Consider the following 21,288-nt stretch of genomic DNA (forward strand, 5'->3'; position numbering starts at 1 on the left):
CAATCCATGAACATGGTATATTTCTCCATCTATTAGTGTCCTCTTTGATTTCTTTCACCAGTGTTTTATAGTTTTCTATATATAGGTCTTTAGTTTCTTTAGGTAGATATATTCCTAAGTATTTTATTCTTTCCGTTGCAATGGTGAATGGAATTGTTTCCTTAATTTCTCTTTCTGTTTTCTCATTATTAGTGTATAGGAATGCAAGGGATTTCTGTGTGTTGATTTTATATCCTGAAACTTTACTATAATCATTGATTAGTTCTAGTAATTTTCTGGGCCAAAGAACTAAATAGACATTTCTCCAAAGAAGACATACAGATGGCTAACAAACACATGAAAAGATGCTCAACATCACTCATTATCAGAGAAATGCAAATCAAAACCACTATGAGGTACCATTTCACACCAGTCAGAATGTCTGCGATCCAAAAGTCTACAAGCAATAAATGCTGGAGAGGGTGTGGAGAAAAGGGAACCCTCTTACACTGTTGGTGGGAATGCAAACTAGTACAGCCACTATGGAGAACAGTGTGGAGATTCCTTAAAAAACTGGAAATAGAACTGCCTTATGATCCAGCAATCCCACTGCTGGGCATACACACTGAGGAAACCAGAAGGGAAAGAGACACATGTACCCTAATGTTCATCGCAACACTATTTATAATAGCCAGGACATGGAAGCAACCTAGATGCCCATCAGCAGATGAATGGATAAGAAAGCTGTGGTACATATACACAATGGAGTATTACTCAGCCATTAAAAAGAATACATTTGAATCAGTTCTAATGAGGTGGATGAAACTGGAACCTATTATACAGAGTGAAGGAAGCCAGAAAGAAAAACACCGATACAGTATACTAACGCATATATATGGAATTTAGAAAGATGGTAACAATAAGCCTGTGTACTAGACAGCAAAAGAGACACTGATGTATAGATCAGTCTTATGGACTCTGTGGCAGAGGGAGAGGGTGGGGAGATTTGGGAGAATGGCATTGAAACATGTATAGTATCATGTATGAAACGAGTCGCCACTCCAGGTTCGATGCACCATACTGGATGCTTGGGGCTAGTGCACTGGGACGACCCAGAGGGAGGGTATGGGGAGGGAGGAGGGAGGAGGGAGGAGGGTTCAGGATGGGTTCAGGATGGGGAACACATTTATACCTGTGGCGGATTCATTTCGATATTTGGCAAAACTAATACAATATTGTAAAGTTTAAAAAAAAAAAGAAAACAGCTCCCATGCTGAAATCAATAAAAAGCTTTCAGATAGCAAAGGAAACCATCAATGAAATGAAAAATGTAGCCTGCAGAATGGGAGAAAATATTTGCAAAGGATGTGATTGACAAGAAGTTAATATACAAAATATACAAACAACTCATACAACTCAATATCATAAAACAAATTCCCAACCAGAAAATAGGCAGAAGACATTTCTCCAGAGAAGACATACAGGCTTCCCTGGTTGTCCAGCAGTTAAGAATCTGCCTCGCAACATGGGGGCTGCCTGTTTGATCTGCGGTCCAAGAAGATCCCGCATGCCATGGAGCAACTAAGCCGGTGTGCTGCAAGTACTGAGCTCACGCAGCCTAGAGCCTGTGCTCCACAGCAAGAGGAGCCACTGCAATGAGAAGCCCAAGCACCGCAACTAGAGAGTAGCCCTCACTCTGCAGCTAGAGAAAGGCTTCATGCAGCAACCCAGGAAAGGTCTGGGGTTCTCCAGGAGGAAACGACAGATTTTTTTTTCTTTTCTCTACATTCCTTAGTCTTAGTCACAAAAAACAGTTTTTTCTTTAAGTCCTGAACTGATGATTACACAACAAACAACTCAATTTAAACACTGTACTTGGGATTATATAACAACAATGTATCCTGCTTGAGGACAGTTTCTCCTTCCTGAAAACCTGACTAATCCTGATATCTTAGAATGTATATTATGGGAGTGGATCTGGTAGGATCTTTCTATTGTTAAGTTCTAATCCTGTTATCCTAAAATGTAAGTTGTAAGAGTGGGTCTCCTAATATCTTTACAACCTTGAGACTTATTGTAATAAGTTGTAATTTTTACAACCTTGAGATTTATTGTAACATAAAACAGATAGCCAATGGGAATTTGCTGTCTGACTCAGAGAACTCAAACAGATACTCTCTGCGACAGGCTGAAGGGTGGGGTGGGGAGAGAGATGGGAGGGAGGTCTGAAAGTATGTAATTCCCTTGCTAATACTAGTGAGGGGGGCACTCTCTGCCTGCCTTCTGATATCTGTGTCAGAAGCTTTCTCTGCCCCTTTGCACTGTAATAAAACTTCTGCCACACAAGAGCCCCGAGTGGTCAAGCTTGGTCTCTGGTCCCGAAGTTGAATCTTTGGCGGTCATGAATCCGACATCGTTCACCATAAGCTATCACAAGCACAAGGTTGAAAAATCTCAAATAATAAAAAGTGTATACAGTGAAAAGTAAATTTTTCTCCCCTGTCCATCTACAGTTCTTCCAATTTTTTTTCCTGGACCCAACCACTATTGCTGGTTTCTGTATGTTATAGATGGAGATTTCCCTTTTTAATCAGGTGTCATTTTACCACACGTTCTATCTGTACCTTTGTTTTTCAATTTAAAATATATTCTGAAAATATTCCATTTTTTTACAGACAAATCTGATGTAGTTTAAGATAATAAAAATTATGACATTCTTGGTTTTTAAAAAATTACCAAGTGTAACAAAAATCATCCTTATTCCATAATAATAGTTTTATTGGGGAACAAAGTCACCCAGATTAAAAACTATCCATTCTCCAGACTTCCTTGAATTTAACCATGTCTGTGTGACTAAATTATGATCAATATGATGACCCAGATACTAAGTTTTCCATTTTGCCTTTAAAGGGCTTCTGCTCTCCTCTCCTGCTCTCCCTGGTTGCTTATGGACCCTGAACATGGTCTTAGGTATGTTGTGCATAGTTGCTCAGTCATGTTCGACTCTTTACGACCCCATGGACTGTAGTCTGCTAGGTTCCTCTGTCCATGGGGATTCTCTAGGCAAGAATATTGGAGTGGGTTGCCATGCCCTCCTCCAGGGGATCTTCCCAACCCAGGAATCAAACCTAGGTGTACCACATTGTAGGCGGATTCTTACTGTCTGAGCCACCAGATGACCAAGACCAAATGGAACTGGAGGGCAGTTTGTTTGGCCCAAGAGTGACTTGACTGACTGCCAAGTGGTTTCAGATGATTGTGGCATGAAAGTGAGAGTCTTTGGTCTTCCTTGTGTGGATAAAACCGTAGTTGGCAAAATTCGAACCTGTGTGGGGAAACCCCAATGGATGGTTAAGTCCATCGCCTTAACCACTTGGCCACGAATACCTTCAGGTGCCTTGGGTCATCCCAATAAGGGCACCACCTCAGCAAAAACAGAGAAGGAAGGTAGATCATAGGGATCCTGGATGCCTAGATACCTTCATGGTCCAGAACCCCTCTAGAACTGCCTGTCCTGAACTGCCTGCCTCACTATCATGGGAGACTTCCATCCTGTCTAGATCACTATTTGGGTTTCTGCTACACACACTGAATTAATACTTGTTGAGAGAATAGGACTTCCTAGGAGTGTGTGGCAGTGGTGATCTGTTCTGAGCAGAGATCCAGTTGCCGTGTCACCACTGGGCTCCTGGGTGGGACATTATTCTAAATTAAAGTAAGAGGAGCTGGGTCCCAGGTGCAGCACAGGGAGTTTGGAGACTTACCCTCCTAATCTTTCCGGCCCTGGGACTCACCAGGTGCTAGATTGGAAGTCTTTGTTTCTACACTTCCTGTTTTCACTACAGATCAGATTCCTTGTTTGTTTTATGATTTATTTTGGAGGCGGCAAATTGTGCTCAGAGATCGAGATTGTCTTTGAAAATAGTTTGTTTAACAGAGGTTCACTGTGAAAATCATAATAATTTCAAAAGCCAATAGCATACAGGATAATGTCTTTTAATAAGCTAATAAAGAACATACTCCAGACAAATGATTACACTGTTGTTCTAGTCAAGGAAATATGACAGAGATAATATCCAAATATACTGTGAGGTGCATCTTTTATAGCAGTTTGGTTTCTCGGGAGAGGTTTTGCTAGAGTGTGTGGCTAGGGAACATTGGCCCCTGCATTGGCAGGCGGAGGAGGCTGCTCCGAGGGTTATCTCTCCAGGGACATTGCATGGCTCATGTCTCTGCCAATAATGAGGGCCTCTGTGGAGCAGTAACTGTCGTCCCTTTCCTTCTTGAGACTGCTGCATGGTTGGATATCACTGCCGACCAAAGGGGTGCCTTGGCCAAAGCAGGAGCAAGTGTCTCAATAACTTCAGAAAGCTAGATCTACAAAGGATAGTTTTGCCCTGACTGAAACTCTCAGATAGTCCTCCCTATCTCTTGTTTTTTTATATTCCAGCTGTCCCTTTGTCATAGTTGTTCCTGCACATGTTCTTATCAGTAAGTCCCCAGCAAGCCTCGGAGCAACTGGGCTGCTAAGTTCTTGTCAGTCAACAGCAGAGGACACGATGACATCCTTCACAATTTACTTCATTCTTATATCAAAACAACTGTACTTAGAAGAAAAAAATTTTTTTTGCTTTTAGCTGTAAACAAGTGGATTAAAATGACTCCACTTAAGGTGGAAGATCTGAACGAGGGGGTCTGAATTTCAAACCAATATACAACAGTCCTTGTTGTTTAATCTCTGTTAGTGGTCTCTCCCTCCTCCTCCTCCAGTCTGACCGCAGGGACTGTGAAGGATGAGATCCAGAGGAGGAGCTCCTTAGATGGAAAAGGAATGCAGGGTCACTTGACAATAGTTTTCACCGGGAATTTCTGCTTTCTCAGCCTGGCTTGGACAACGGAACTTGAGACAACTGATCCCAGTTCCCTCATATCCTGTCCCTGGTCATCCCCAAGTAAATATTCCATCACCCACTTCTTGAATTCTATTTGCTACCAGTAAGTCACTATCTACAGCTTATACTCTAAGGGTAAAAGTTACACATGGGCATGGATGCCAGAAGATGAAGATTTAGGGGAGGATCTTAAAGTCTGTCTGTTTACTACCCAGTACTTTTGTGATGAAAAGAGTCAAAAGTTGTTAGCTAGAAACTAAAGGTAAAGAAATGAAAAGAAGCTAACTTTGTTAATAGTTAATGTTCTCTCATTTTTCTCATGGACCAAAGAATTCTCAAGGGTATTTTTATTTAATAGTGACATGGTTTAATAATCAGTATGACCTTAAATAACTTAGGAAGTATTATTATGTACCAAGGGATGCACATGACCCAGACCTGACCAATCAGGGTGTAACCACATTATACCACATCTGCCTAGCAACAGGGATTGGTCCAAGGGTAACTGTCTCTGGTCCTTTATGTATGGACACAGTGAGAAAGAGATTTATCTTTTTGCTTAAGTTGTTTAAGCGGGGCAGTGTGAAGCAGGTTAAAGATGACCTTGGGTACTTTCCCTAAGAACAGAGAGAGATCTGATGACAAGTTTGAGTCCCTGGATCCAGTCATGTCTCAAGTCAGCCCCATCCTTGCCCTCTCAGGTAAATCAACACATTTAATCTCTTCTGCTAAAACCATTAACTTGTGACTGAAAGAGTCCTGCCACAATAATGTGAATATTGATATTATTTTGGATGTGAGGGCAATCCAGTTCCGACATCTGTCACCTCGTTTATCGCCAGGGTTGATTCAGCTGATCTGGCTGGTTAGGCGGGAGTCTCCTTCCCCCCTCATTGCTCCATGTGTGTCCCTCTCGAAGCTGCATGCATGGCCAAATAAGATGAGCATCCCTGATAGAAGAGGGCCGGTCTTTGGTCAAGGGTATCACGAGTAGCTGCACTCCCCTGCTAGAACCTCCAAAAAGGCAAATATTGTTATTTTTAATGGGGACCCAGTAGAATTTAGTGTTCTCTCCATCACTCAGCTCCAATGACTAGAAGTATAACCTCTATACTTACATTACTATGTGAGCCCTTGGATAATAGTTCTGAGTGATGCTCTGTTGGAAGCAAGGGCAGAAAGAATCCTACCTGGGATACAAGTCAGCCCAGATCAAGATCAATCCGTGATATTTCCAGGATGGAAGAGTAACAGTATAATCAACTGCAGGATTTCTCTGGTGGTCCAGTGGTTAAGAGCCCACCTGCCAATGCAGGGGACGTGGGTTCCATCTCTGTCTGGTCCAGGAAGATCCCACATGCGCGGAGCAGCTAAGCCTATGCTCCAAAACTACTGAGCCTGCGCCCCCTAGAGCCCGTGTTCTGAAACAAGAGAAACCCGCACAATGAGGAGCCCGCGCACCACAAATGGAGAGTAAGCCCCGCTTGGCCCAAGTAGAGAAAAGCCCAGCAGTGCAGTAAAAAATAAATTAATTAAAAAATTCACATTTGGCATATCTGCTGCAATTAAGCTAATTCGAGTTAAGTTCTTAGAAGTCCACTGTCATCTACCATGATCCATCCAATTTTTGCTAGAACCGGACTGGCAAATTCACTGCTAATATGTTTGGACCACATTCCACCCCACATCCCTTATGTATTCAAGAGAGGTATTAAGCGCTTTCTTACCCTTGAGATATAAAATTGTTTTAATTTTCTATCCTGGCTAAGGTTCAAAGGCTATTTCATGGGCCTCGCTTGGCCTATATTATTACCAAGCTTTTATTGCACAGGTCAAACAAATGTGAGGTTCCAGCAATTGTTAAACATGGCCATTCCAATGACGCATTTGGAAACTGGGGAAATAATAACGGGGGGTGTGTGGACACAGAGAATCCACTGAGACATGGGTGGACCTGAGACAGGACACAAACTGTTTCCCGGTCCTTGTATCAGTCAGTTCAGTTCAGTTTAGTCGCTCAGTCGTGTCCGACTCTTTGCAACCCCATGAATCGCAGCACGCCAGGCCTCCCTGTCCATCACCAACTCCCGGAGTTCACTCAAACTCACGTCCATTGAGTCCTCATACCTCTCTTCTAATGGGAGTCCATGGCGGTGCTTTGGTTCCCTAAGAATTAGTGTCAAATTGGACTCTGTGTCTAATAAGCCTAGCAAAGATCTGGGCATTTTCTTTCTTCAGTGTATTGTGGCCGTTGATTCCTTTAGTGAAGGACTAGGGGAATTACTAATGTACCACACCTGCTATAGTGTTACAGAAACTATGGGAGCCTCTAATTAATGGATTCTGGGTCTGAGATATGGCTCAGATCTGGAAACTGGTCAAGGAATCATAACTTTCTGTTGAGGCCGTTTATCTCAGCCTTCAGCTTATTTGTCATTCTTCTACTGGTTCAAATATTAGGCAACACTCTTGTAAGCTGCTCTTCTATCTTGCCCCAAGGAGTATAATAGTCTGTTACCCATTTCCAAAATTCCTCACAGTCAGAATTTCTCTGGTTTAAATTCTGACAATGATGGCTATTTTGACAATTCTGCTCACTTTGTTTCTTACTTGCTGTCACCTGTCCTCTGGCTTTCTGGGATCTTATTATCCCCACTAATGCTAAGGAGACATTAATGCTAAGTTCTGTGATATTATCTCCTAGAGTCAGCCCCAGCTCACCAAGGACAGACACAATGAGCTTGATACTCCCCTTACCTGTGCATTCCTTATTGCCTGATAAACAGTATCCTTTGGCTCTCTCCAAGGAAACAGTCACCTGTGTGTTTTCCAGTTCTATAGCGTAGATTCAGACTAGCATGCCCCCTTCTCTGAATCTTTTCATCTTTCTTTCTACAAACTCCCATGGCAGTTCTGGCATCTATATTTCATTTAATTGAGCCATCACTTTCATTAGAATAGTTTTTTTAAGATATAATTCACATATATTACTCAATAATTTAATTAATCCGTAGTTTTTATGTTCATAGAACTAATGCAACAAATACCACATCAATTTTAGAACATTCTCATCACTCCAAAAACATTTTCAAAAACATTTTCATCACCACACATCCATTATTTCTCAGCAGTCATCCCCATTTCCATCCAACATTCCCTGAGCCCTAGGCAACTACAAATCTACTTTCTGTCTTTATAGATTCACTTATTAAGGACCCATTGTTGTTCAGTCACCATGTCCTGTCTGACTCTTCGAAGAAACAGACCCATTAGATAAATGGAATAATACAATGTCAATCTTTGGTGACTGACTTCTTTCACAAAGCAAAATACTTTCAAAGTTCATTCCCATTGTAGCATGAATCAGTACTTCATTCCTTTCCATGGTCAAATAATATTGCATTATGTGGATATATCACCTTTTATTTATTCATTCATTCATGTGTTCATAGACATTTAGGTTATTTCTGTGTTTTGATTGTTATGAATAATATTGCTTGAACGTATGTTCCAAACTTAATAATACACTTTAATAATTATTACTTCATATAATTTTGGGAAGTTTCTATGTTTATGTCTTCAAGGTCACTGATCTTTTCTTCTGCAATGTCAAATCTACCATTACACATCTACCATGATCTACCAGTCTACAAAAGCACATCCAGTGTATTTTTATCTCAAACATTTTCATCTCTAGAATTTTAATTGTGATCTTTTAAACATCTTTCATGTCTCTGGTATAACTTTTTGAACATAAGGAGTACATTTATAGTAATTTTTTAAAATTGACTGCACTGTGCAAAGTATGGGATCTTAGTTCCCTGACAAGGGATCAAACTTGTGCCCCCTGCATTGGAAGGCAGAGTCTTAACCACTGGACCACCAGGGAAGTCCTATAATAATCTATAGTAACTTTTATTGTCACTGTCTGCTAATTCTAACATCCTGGTCTCTGCAATTCTCAACTCTGTCCCCTTAACTCACTGGGACTGCTGGGCTCTCTTAGGGCTCCTCCCTTCCCACACTGTGTCCTGGAAGCTCTCTCCAGGAAGGAAGCTGGACAATTGTCGGCCTTGCCGCTTTCGTTTTCTTATTTGTAGAAGTCACAATGCTTGTGCTGCCTGATGTCCAGGGTCTGAATACTGTTGTTTCATATATTTATCTGGATTCGTCATTGTGTAAGACAAGAGAGTAAATCTGATTCTTAATGCTCCATGATGGCATTTTCAAGCTTGTCATTTTTCTCTTTACACAAAATATCTGGGTTGTTTTATTTTCTATGTTTTATAATTTAAAATATTGAAGTTTTATGTACTATCTGTTGTTTCTTGAGGTTCTCAATCATATTGTCTTTTGCCCACTTGTACTTATACATCTCCTGCTCCCAGCTGTTCCTTTATCTTGCACCATTATTTGTGTAAATTCTTTGACATGTGACATAGGTTAAATGTCAAACAAATATATTAGCAATAAATGTGAACAAAAATGAAAATGTGGACTAAGAAATGGAATAAAACAAAATAGATCAGTTAGTCAGAGATGAAAGTGAATGAGGAGGATATTGTCAGTATAAGGAAAAATATACTGGTCGTAGTATTGGGGAAAACAAAATCTCTTTTTTTCTCCTCTTCTTATCAACTCTATTAATTTATGTTTACTCTTAGAATATTATAGGTTTGCAAAGTAAGGAGTAAAGGGAACATTTAATTGAGTAATTGAATATTAGATTCTGTAGATATGGTCTAAGTATAAATGATACCAAAAGAGTGAGTGAGTGAAAGTCACTCAGTTGTGTCCAACTCTTTGAGACCCCATGGACTATATAGTCCATGGAATTCTCCAGGCCAGAATACTGGAGTGGGTAGCTGTTCCCTTCTCCAAGGGATCTTCCCAACCCAGGGATCAAACCCAGGTCTCCCACATTGCAGGCCGATTCTTTACCAGCTGAGCCACAAAGGAAGCCCACCAAAACATTATATAATATAAAATTAAGTGTGGTAAGTACAAAGCCCACTTTCTCAACCACTCACAGAAAGCTATCTAAAATACAGACTCCTTTGCTCATCTCTATCCTGAAGTATAGAATTTGGAGGGGGGAGTAAAAGAATTGAGTATATTAAATTTTAATAAACAGTTAGGCTTTTTTCAACTTTGAAATAAAGTAGTATTAAAAAAATTATTTTTAGTGGAGGATAATTGCATTACAATGTTGTGTTGATTTCTGCTGTACAACAAGGTGAATCAGCCATAAGTATATAGATATATCCCTCCCTCTTGAGCCTCCCTCCCACCCAAAGTAGTGTAAAATTCCTAAAGGGCACTTTTGCAAATCATCTCTACAGTTTAAGTGTGCTTGTATTTTGATGCAGAAATAACTAAGTTCCTGGGACTCTTCTGGCTTCCCAATGGTTAAGACCCTGTTTCCAATGCAGGGGGCATGGGTTCAACCCGTGGCTGAGGAACTAAGATCCTACATGCCAAATGATGTGGCCAGAAAAAAAGCAAAAAGGAGAAGTAACTAAATTCCTGAAAAGGATTATCCTAAGAAGATAATCATACATGTTGCAAAAATATTAATATGTGTTTAACGATGTTTCCTGAATTGTGGTTTATACAAGCAAAAGAGTGGAACTTTTCTAAATGCTGTAGTCAATATAATGATGGTGTACTCAGTCGTGTTCGACTCTTTGTGACCCCATGGACTGTAGCCTGCCGGTCTTCTTTGCCCATGGGATTTCTCAGGCAAGAACACTGGAGTGGGTTGCCACTTCCTCCTCCAGGGAAGATCTTCTTCACCCAGGGATCAAACCCAGGTCTCCCACATTGCAGGTGGATTCTTTACTGTCTGAGCTGCCAGGGCAGCCCATTATAACAATGGTAACTGTGGATAAAGGAACACTTACTATGTCTCAGGCAATAAGGCCATGTGATTTACATGGTCAAATTGTATCCTCAAAGCAAACCCATGAAGCACCCAATTTGTGATCATTTTGTACTGAGAGAGTTTAAGGAGGTGGTGGAGTTGGGATTGGGATTGAACCCAGGATATCTTCCCTCAGAGACCTTTGTGACCTATTTTCCATTAGTTCCCTGTCCATCAGGTAGCAGGCATGACTCTGTACCCCGTGCTAGTGAACTGTTGCAGTGTTCCAGAATGTTCTATGATAAGAGGCTGCTAGGTTCAGAAGTCAGGAGGACATCAAGTGGCAATGTGGCTTAACTGCCTGAGCCACACTAAAGTCCATCATCCAGGATATGTTGTGAGGCCTCCAGTGGGTCAGGATCTGCTAGTTCCTAGAAACAGAAGGAAGAGCAAGGGTAAGACCCTGGTGATATGGTGCTTTAACTGTCATAAGGGAAATGAACATTCAGCAGAAATCATAAAAGAAGATAATCAAGAGACCTAATGGATTCCATATGACTATAATCAATAATATATAAAAGATGCAAAAAAGATATGGCATATGAAAAAAGACCAGAATTACATATTATTGTATACAGAGAAGAAGAAAGCACTCTTAGAAATTAGAAATATGATCATAGAAATAAATAATTTAATAGAAGAATTAGAAAATTAAGTTGTACTTCCATTTAGTGCTACAAAATGGAGAAGAAATGGCAAGAAGGAAAGAAGAACCATAAGAGTTCTGGGTTATCAGCAAGGGATTCCAACACATCAAGAACATAAGTTTCAAAGAGAATGGATAGTAGCAAATATTTTTAAAATTTCAAGAAAGTTTCTCAGAGTTTGACAGACAAAAGTTTATACTTTGAATGGTCCCAACCAAGTTCTCGGCACAGAAGATGAAAACAGATCCACACAAAGATATATCACAGGTGAAATTTTGGTGAAAAGGGTGCAAAGAAGAGACCTTGAGCACCTCCCTGGTGGCACAATGGTGAAGAATCCACCTGCCAATGCAGGGGACACAGGTCTGAGCCCTAGTCTGGGAAGATTTCATATGCCCAGAGCAACTAAGCCCAGGCACCACAACTACTGAGCCTGTGTGTCGCAACTACACAGCCCACTCACCCTACTACTCACCCCGACTACTGAGCCCACAAGCCTAGAGCCTGTGCTCCACAACAAGAGGAGCGCGTCCCGCTCGGTGCAACTAGAGAAAGCCCTTGGACAGCGACGAAGATCCAGCGCAACCAAAGACAAAGTAAATAAGATTTTTTTAAAAAGAAGAGACTTAGAAAACTTCAAGAGGGAAAAAAAAATCTGCTCTGGAGAAGCTAGAAAATGCTGAAGCAATGCTTTCTAAATTCTGAGGGAAATTATTTCCAACACAGAATTCTATGTCAAGTCACTATGTAAGTGCTAGTGGCCTGAAGACATTTTTAGATATTTGTGTGTGTGTGTGTGTGTGTGTGTGTGTGTGTGTATATGTGCTAGTCACTCAGTTGTGTCCAACTCTTTTAGACCCCATGGACTGTAGCCCACCAGATCCTCTGACCATGGAATTCTCCAGGCAAGACTACTGGAGTGGGTTGGCATGCTCTTCTCCAGGGGATTTTTTTTTAGATATTTAGTTTCAATATTTTTCTTTACATGTTCCCTTTCTCAGGATACTAACTAGATGGAGTAAAGGGACAGTGTTTGAAAACCAAAGAGAGGAATATGTGAGATCCAGGCAACAGGGCAAGCCAGTAGGAAAGAGAGGCAGAGGTCAGTCTGGGATGAGGTGAAGGAGATTCCGAATGTCAGCCATGCCCAGGCGAGCAGGGAACCTGTCCCCGTGTGGCAGCACCGAGGGCCGTGGGAAAGTCTGTGCAAAGAGATGAAGTTGGTAGAATATCTGATGTGCTTGAATATATTCATAAGGACTTAGGCTGTGGAGGAAATTTGGGAGTGATCTCATAATCAATACAACAGAAACTAAGCAAATGAAGGAATAAGACATTTATTAACTCCAGAACAATGTTTTTAAAAATTCAAGGGAGAAAAATTATCACAGTCTACTAAATGCTTAGCCGTGAGTAGCATTTGTTTATATGGTCATAATAATGTAGACACTGAACACTGAGCTAATAAAAATTATAAAACAACTATTTGAAGGATTGTGGTATGTTAAAGAGAGCTAATTCACTAAAAGGATACACATAAAAAAACAAAGAAGGAGTATTATGAATGTGCTATTTAGAGGAACAGAAATACCAATAAGAGAAACACACAAAGTTAAAGAGGTTGGCTCTGGGATCAGAAATGGGATGTATGGAAGATTGGGAGGCTTCCCTGGTGGCTTAGATGCCAAAGAATCTGCATGAAATGTGGGAAACCTGGGTTCATTCTCTGGGTCAGGAAGATCCTCTGGAGAAGGGAATGGCTACCCACTCCAGTATTCTTGCCTGGAGAGTTCCATGGACAGAGGCTGCAATCCATGGGGTTGCACAGAGTTGAATACGACTGAGTGCCTTTCACTCACTCAATTATTTCCATTAACAGGCCTTGTAGTGGTATTTATTTTTCAAGATATGTGCATATATGTATCTGATAAAAATAAAAGACAGCACAGTAGGTGAGAGCATGGACTCAAGTATTGTTCTATAAGGAAAGTCATAGAAATGGGGCACTGGTTGGAGGGGGATATGGCATCAAGTGGTGGATTTTAATGGGACCATTTTGTTTTCATTTATTTGGTTTCATTTTGTTTGTTCTAATGAGAGGTATTAATATTATAGCACATTTGTATGCAAGAATGAGTGATACAGTAGAGACCAGGAAATTGATTATTGGGGGAAGCAGGGGCCCAATCTTATGCTCAAGCTGAGAGGTGACCTTAGGTATGTGCAGGACCATCCATCATCACTGGTTGGAAGGCAGAGATACAGACACAGGGCTTGGGGCCACTGAGATCTGTACCCATCAACTTAGAGCTTTGGCACCTGGGCAGCATCAGTTTATATAATAAACTAGAAGAAAATACAACAGAATATTTCCAAGTGTGAAGGCTACAGCTATTTTTATTATCATTTATTTTCATCATTTTATAAATTTTCTATAGTGAACATACGTTACCATATATATTATAGAATTTCCGTATACATTAAATCAGAATTTTAAAAACTTGGTTTACAGTTTGAAGGAAGACCGATGGGTGAAAACGTCAGGGACTTGGGGCGAAGAGCTGGAAGTGTAGGCCTGCCTGTTTGGACTCTGGTGCAATAAACTTACAGGGCTGCTTCTCCATTTCCAGGACACTGTTCTCTATGAAGGGCAAGCAGGATCTTTCCCTTCTTTGGGAGGCTAAGTCATTTATTACTATCTTGTCAACTCGTTGATGCTTTTAAGAAGATGGTTTTTGAGTTTAACATAGTATTTTTACCTCATTTCAGTGGAAGGATTTGTCCGTATACTATAGCCCATCTTTTCTAGAAACGGAAAATGGAAGTTCCGTGAAAAGATCTTTGGGGAGTTTCTGGTTTCAATTCTACACATAAGCAGCTTGGAAATCACCTATCTGTCCTTAAGACAAGTAAAAACCTGAATGAGCTGAAAAATTACCAGTTCTTCTAGAATTCACAAAAGAGAGGAAACAGGGCAAACCACTGCCCCCAACATGAAAAAAAAAAAAATTCTCAGAAGTTCCCCAAAGCAAAATTTGAGTTTACTACACACTGGAAACTATTCACATAGCATTTACATTGTATTTACAAACATTTCCATAGCAGTTACAGGTATCGTATTACAGGGATTAGAAGTAACCTAGAGATGATTTAAAGTACACAGGAAGATGTGTGTCAGTTGACATCATTTAAAAGGGACTTGAGCATCCACAGACTTTGGTATCTTTGAGGGGCCCTGAAATTAACCCCCTGTGGATGCTAAGGGACAATGTAGATCAACTGAATAGAATAAGGGGCCTAGAAATAGACCCACATAAATATTGTCAACTGACCTTTGACAAAAGGCAATGCAATGGAGGAAAGATAACCTCTTTAAGAAATGGTGCTGGAACAACTGGACATCTATATGAAAAAACATCAGTCTCACACAGACTTTACACCCTTCACAGAAATTAACTCAAAGTGGGGTATAGACTTAAATGTAAAATGTTAAACTATACAACACCCAGAAGGTGATATAGGAGAACCTTGATGAATTCTGGGTATGGTAATGACTTTTTAGATACAACACCGAAGGCACAATCCATGAAAGAAATAATTGATAAGCTGAACTTTAATTAAAGTGAAAGTGAAGTCGCTCAGTCGTGTCTGACTCTTTGCAACACCATGGAGTGTAGCCTATCAGGCTCCTCCCTCCATGGGATTTTCCAGGCAAGAGTGCTGGAGTGGATTGCCATTTCCTTCTCCAGGGGATCTTCCCAACCCAGCAATCCAACCCAGGTCTCCCGCATTGCAGGCAGACGCTTTACCGTCTGAGCCACCAGATACCCTGGATAATTATACACCAGATAATTAAAGTCTTCTACAAATGTGAGCGAGAATGTGGAGAAAAAGGAACTCTTATGCACTGTTGGTGGGAATATAAAATTAGAGCAGCCCTTATGGAAAGCAGTATGGAGATCTCTCAAAAAATTAAAAATGGAACTACCACGTGATCTAGCAATTCTACTTCTGGATGTTTATCTGAAGAAAATGAAAACACTAACTCAAAAAGAAATGTGGCAGCCATGGCGATGGAGAACGTGGGATGTCCAGAACCCTGGGTGGGGCGACTGGGTGAACAAACCCCTGAGTATGAGGCTGGACCACAAGTTTTGCCAGCTGAGCAAGACCAAGGCTAGAGCACAGAGGAGTGAGCAGCTGCAGGATGAGGCCGACGTCTGCCACCAGCTAGGGGAACTCCTGGTGGGATGGCTGTGGCCAGGCTCTGGCCTCCATCCTGCGGGTCTGCCGCTCGCTCAGCACCGTGTACCTCCAAGCCTGTGACTTAGGCCCCAGCTTTTCCCTGAACCACCAGGCGGCCCTGAGCAGCACCTTCCAAGACGCCCAGTGCCTGAAGACACTGGCTCTGTCCTACAATGGCCTGGGCGCCACTGCCCTAGCCCAGGCCCTGAGCAGCCTGCCGGCCCACAGCCTCCTGCATCTGGAGCTAAGTGCTGTAGCTGCTAGTGAGAGTGACCCAGGCCTCATGGACCCTGGTCAGCTACCTGATCCGGAAAGGCTGCACCTGGGGCACCTGAAGGTGTCGGCAAACCACCTGGGCAACGTGGCCTGAAGAGCTCTGAACAGATGTCTCCATCTCTGCTCCTCACTGGTCTCACTCACCTGTCTGCCCACCCTGAGGTCAGTTGAACTGGCCTGGAAGAGCTCCTGGCTGCCCTCCGGGATCGGTCCCGAGGCCTCAGCTTCCTCCACCGTCAGGCTGTGCTGTCCAGGTCCTTGGGCCTGGGCGTCTGGAACAAGATTATGGTGCAGCAGCCGTCTCTCCGCTGAGGACTGTGATGCCCTGCCTGCCAGCTGGGCCCCAAGGGTGCACCCTGGACCGAGCCCCAAGCTCTTCTTCAGGTGCCTCTGACTGGCCAGCACCATGCCCCACCTGCCCCACCCAGTCAAGCCTCTACTAAAGGAAGCCCTTCTGCCTGCACCTCCCTCCGCTGCTGCTGTCTGGAAGGCAAATGGGAGGCAGAAGGCAAGGCTGTAAAGCCTAGAGCCCTCCTGGAAGTGAGGATGTTACTGAGACAGGTTCATCTGCCCAGTTAGCAGCGAGCCAAAACTGCAACATGCCAAGGTTGGCAGCAAAGAAAGGATTTAGCCACAAGGCAGCCAAGTGAGGTGACGGGAGGACAGATCGAATGTTTTCTTCCCCAAAGGCCAGGGGCTTGCGATATTTCCAGGACAAAGAAGCAGGCCAGGGGAATTCCCTGGTGGTCCAGTGAGTAGGACTCAGCACTTTCCCTGCTAAGGGCCCCGAGTTCAATCCCTGGTGGGGGAAATAAGATCCTACAAGCCAAATGCCTGTCTCCTCCCCCCCCACCCTATCCCCCAAGCAGGGTGGTCTTCGGCGTGAGAAAAGGACATTGGAGGCACGAAAGAGGTGAGGTAATCTGCTCTTCAGAGCCTCATCTGAATTACTTGCTTCTTCAGGGACCCATGTTAAAACATGGTGGTGCATGACGGGGAAAGGGGGCTCTGTTGTCAAAAGGTCATTCATCAGACACCTGTGCAGGGCCAGTTTTAGTATGAAACATGGAAATTTTTGTGTCAACAATTAAAGGCAGCTTGATAAGAGGGGAGAAAAGAGATGTCCACCCCCATGTGCACTGAAGTATTGCTTACCACAGCAGTCAAGATATAGAAACAGCCTAAGTGCCCATCAATGATTGAACAGATATGAAAATGTAAGAGGAATATTAGTCTGCCATATAAAATAATGGAATCTTGCCCTTTGTATCATGTCTAATGTACAATGGTGGGACGGGCATAACCTTCATACACTTTAAAAAAGAATTATCTATTTATTTTTGGTAGTGCCGGGTCTTCATTGCTGTGCAAAGGCTTTCTCTAGTAGTGGAGAGTGGGGGCTTCTCCCTGTGGTGGCTTCTCTTGTTGCAGAGCACAGGCTCTAGAGCATGTGGGCTCCAGTAGTTGTGGCCAGTGGGCTCGGTTGCTCCGCAGCACATGGGATCTTCTGCTAACAGGGATTGAACCATGTTCCCTGCATTGGCAGGCAGATTTTTAACCAGTGGACCACCAGGGAAGCCTCAAACACATTTAAAAGGGGAGAAATGGGAGGCACAAAGAGTCATTGGTCCGTAGCAATGTTCAAATACAGCCAAAACCAAAATGACATTTGTCATTCTTTTTCCATCTCTCATTCCCAACCTCCACACCTACTAACTGTACCCTCTTCCCATGTTAGGGGAATCCCAGACTTTAAGTGCCCTGGTTGAAGGCAGAGACTACCTCCCTCCATATGAGAGGAAAACTTGCTTCCCCAACATTCTTGCAGGTGGACACAGCATAAGTCCACAGTGAGGTGACCACATACTGACTCTGGCTCAGGGTGTGGTGACATAAGCTGCAACAGTGAAGAATGCATTTGGCAAAGGTGGCACCCATTTGCCAAGAGAAGTAATGAAAGCAGTCCCAGCCCAGTTCGGGTTCAGTGGTGTGAGTTGTGATATCTGCGCTCAGCTGAGGCCAGTGGGTCCAATGTGGGACCCCACCTAGGAGGACTGTGGATTCTGTTCCTGGCTGTGTAACTTCAAGCTTATTCTGTGGCTTTTCCTGAAATGAAATGAGTACACATATACACAATTCTCATTTATGTAACAGAAAAATTTGTATTCCGTTGTTTACACTAAGGAATGAGTGAGAAATCCATTTAGGTAATAGTTTCAAACAGCAGGATTCATTGATTTTCATTATTTTGAGCTGATAACACTTCTTCAGTCTTCCTCCTGGCTATGTACCTCAGGGTAGAGAAACCAACATGCATCTCTAGCCCTTTTCTTCCCAGGAAACTACAATTGCTGAAGTGTGGATTTAAGACTCCTCCCCAATTCGAGTGCTCTCTGATCACTGACCTCAGTTGTTCCCAATCTGGCTGAGCTCCCGGATTGCCTGTGAGTCCCTGTGATCACAGGTTCTGGTGGGACAAGTTTCTACTGAAGGGAAAAGGACAAAGAAACAGAGAAGATGACCCATCCAACCAGTGACCGCTCTGAAGCCCACAAAAGACTCAGAACTCACTGGAGAGGGCTCATACCTCTTCGTATCCTTCTCTGGTCCCACTGACATCAGACTCAGCACAGCAAACATGTAGATGCTGGAAGATTCTCAGTGCTTCCGTTTGTTTTCCTGTCTCAAACTTTAAGAATCTTTTTCTTTATTAACCCATCAACCCTCATGACATGAATTAGAAAAAACAAATTCACATCCAGATTCTTATTTTCAGTATTTCTCAGCACAACATGAAGTTAAGACAAAGGTAGAAAGGGCCCAGCCCCACCTCTGCCGAAACACGGGAGTCCAACAGGGAGGAGAACACAGCTCAGGGTGGGGAGGGGGCGCAGTGGGCAGGGGTCACCAGTCTCCCCATCTCTTCATGTTATGCTAATAGGAGCACAGATGCATTCAGATGCAGCTGCAGAAAGAGGGGTCAGGGGATCTGATGTCACAAAGCAGGACCGAGCATCACTCAGTCCCCACAAGGCAGCTGTCTCACATTGTTAGAGAAAAGAATCAGGAACCAGTTCAGGTCAGTCACGTAAGGGCTGACATTCTCCACAGCCCCCCACATGCCCACATGTCCCACTCAAAGATCTCTGCTGCCCAATGTGTCCCCTCTGCCCCAATCCCCCTTCCAATTTAGATTCTCCATGGTCTCACCTTTAGGAACCGTGAGAGACACATCAGAGCCCTGGGCACTATCACTGCCTGGTGGGGAACAAGACCAGGACATGGTCAGAACCCACAGGAGAGAAACTAGAGAAGGAACTTTGAGGAGGGTGAGCCCCCCATGGCCTCCTGTCTGCACCCTCACAAGGGTCTCAGGAATTACCCCCTCCATACTTACTTGAAGCCTGGGTGTAGGTCCGTCCTTTTTCACCTGTGAGAAGAAAATATCACGTGAGAGGCCCGGGAGAAGGCTGAGTCATGAGACCCTACAGGAACCCCTAGTCCTGGACCCCAGAGAACTTTCTGGAACTGTGGTCAAAACTCATGCTAGGATCAGGAACACAGAGAAGGGAGACGTGTAAGGACGGGGCCACCTGCCCTCCTGGAGGTCTGTCCTCAGCAAGGACCTCCCTCTGACCTTCAAGTGCTGGAAACCTGGTCCCTAACTGGAATTAGGAAGGTGAAAATTTTCTCTTTCATTTTCATACATGCTTTAGAAAAGCAAAATGTTAGCATCAGCTCCAGACTCCATGCGTGTGTGGGCATACTTTCCAGTAACAGGCAGGTAAACTACCTGGGCTTGAAACCCCCACTGAGACAAGAAAACTCAGATCCCTCCCTCCCTTCCCTACCTGAGTTCTTCTTCCTCCAGATCACAGCTCCAGCAACCACAGCCACCACGAAGAGAACCAGGCCAACAATGATGCCCATGGTGAGGAAGGGGGTCTGAGGAGCTTCTGTGGAGGCAAGGGAAGAGGCCCTGACCTCAGGCTTGAGTCCTGACCTTGCTGAACTGAGTCCTGAAGGGCTCCTGCTTTATCTGAGAGGACGCTCCAGCCCCATCCCCCTCCTTACCCCATCTCAGGGTGAGGGGCTCCTGAAGCCCCTCATGCTGCACATGGCACGTGTATCTCTGCTCCTCTCCAGAAGGCACCCCCAGGGCTGCCCACTTCTGGAAGTTTCCATCCCCTGAAGGCCTGGTCTCCACAAGCTCCATGTCCTGGGTCTGGTCCTCCCCATTGTGCTGCCAGGTCAGTGAGATCTCCTCAGGGTAGAAGCCCAGGCCCCAGCACCTCAGGGTGACCTCACGGTCAGAGATGGGGTGATGGGTCACATGTGCCTTTGGAGGGTCTGAGGAAGAATCAGAAAAGTCATAGTTTGTGTTACCTCCATGGGTCACTGAAGCAGCATCATGTGACCATCCTGAGAAAGGACAGAACAGTGATTTTTTTCCCCAGCTTTACTGAGGTATACTTAACAAAAATTGTACACATTTAGAGTGTACTACATGTTGCTTTGATATATATGTACACTGTGAAGTTAGTTAATATATTCATCAACTTACCTTATGTGTGTGTGTGTTTGACGGGGGTGATGAGAATGATTAAGATCAATTTTAAAGTATACAATACAGAATTATTATTAACTATAGTCACCAGGCTGTACATCAGATCCCCAGACTTATTATGAAATTTTTTTACCCTCTGAGCTATGGAACGTTTAGGAGCATGGTTTTGAAAAAAGCAGCACAAGAGCTAGATAACAGCCTCAAATCAGAGATCAGGGATGATCTACGTTAGTCCTTGGAAATTTCTCCAATGAGAGACTAGAATAGGAGCTCTAAAAATGTGAGGGGGAGAATACAGAGTAAAGGTCCTGAGTCTGGTGAAGGCTGAATGACTCAGGAAAGCTGAAGTCAGGGGGTTCTCAGGGTGAGAACAGGCCTTGAGAGAGAAAGTCATGGATCACAAGATGGCGGCCAGCGTCACAGGGCACCGATGACCAGCTATTTCAGGGATGGTTTGTTTCCTGCTTCTTCGTCAAAGACACTGGATTCCTTGATTGTCCTTCAGAGAAGTAGGGCCACTGGTGAATGTCTTGTACAGAATATGAAAACCCGGGCGGATTTCCTCGCTCTCGGGACAAGAACCTGGGGCGCTGCTCCCACAGGGACACCACTTTCTTCTCCTCGTGGGAAGCCAGCTCCAGCCCGAGGGGAGATCAGGGCGGCCCCGCGCCCCTCGTACCTGCGCGCAGCAGCGTTTCCTTCCCGTTCTCCAGGTATCTGCGGAGCCCCTCCACGCACCGGCCCTCCAGGTAGTTCCTC

General features: G+C 43.5%; 1 protein-coding gene across 1 annotated transcript in view; it reads right to left on the reverse strand.

The window, feature by feature from the left end:
• Positions 1-18,837: 18,837 nt before the first annotated feature.
• LOC104994573 (BOLA class I histocompatibility antigen, alpha chain BL3-7-like) overlaps positions 18,838-21,288 on the reverse strand; it is a gene marked incomplete at its 5' end in the record, with an annotated part of 6,581 nt that continues 4,130 nt past the window's right edge. Inside the window, 5 exons of the mRNA XM_010848202.1 lie at positions 18,838-19,220; positions 19,360-19,392; positions 19,814-19,918; positions 20,037-20,312; positions 21,209-21,285. Coding sequence (XP_010846504.1) covers positions 19,099-19,220; positions 19,360-19,392; positions 19,814-19,918; positions 20,037-20,312; positions 21,209-21,285 — 613 coding nt within the window. The remainder of the gene's footprint in view (positions 19,221-19,359; positions 19,393-19,813; positions 19,919-20,036; positions 20,313-21,208; positions 21,286-21,288) is intronic.

This window comes from Bison bison, unplaced genomic scaffold, assembly GCF_000754665.1.
Source record: "Bison bison bison isolate TAMUID 2011002044 unplaced genomic scaffold, Bison_UMD1.0 scf7180017864260, whole genome shotgun sequence".
Taxonomy (NCBI): domain Eukaryota; kingdom Metazoa; phylum Chordata; class Mammalia; order Artiodactyla; family Bovidae; genus Bison; species Bison bison.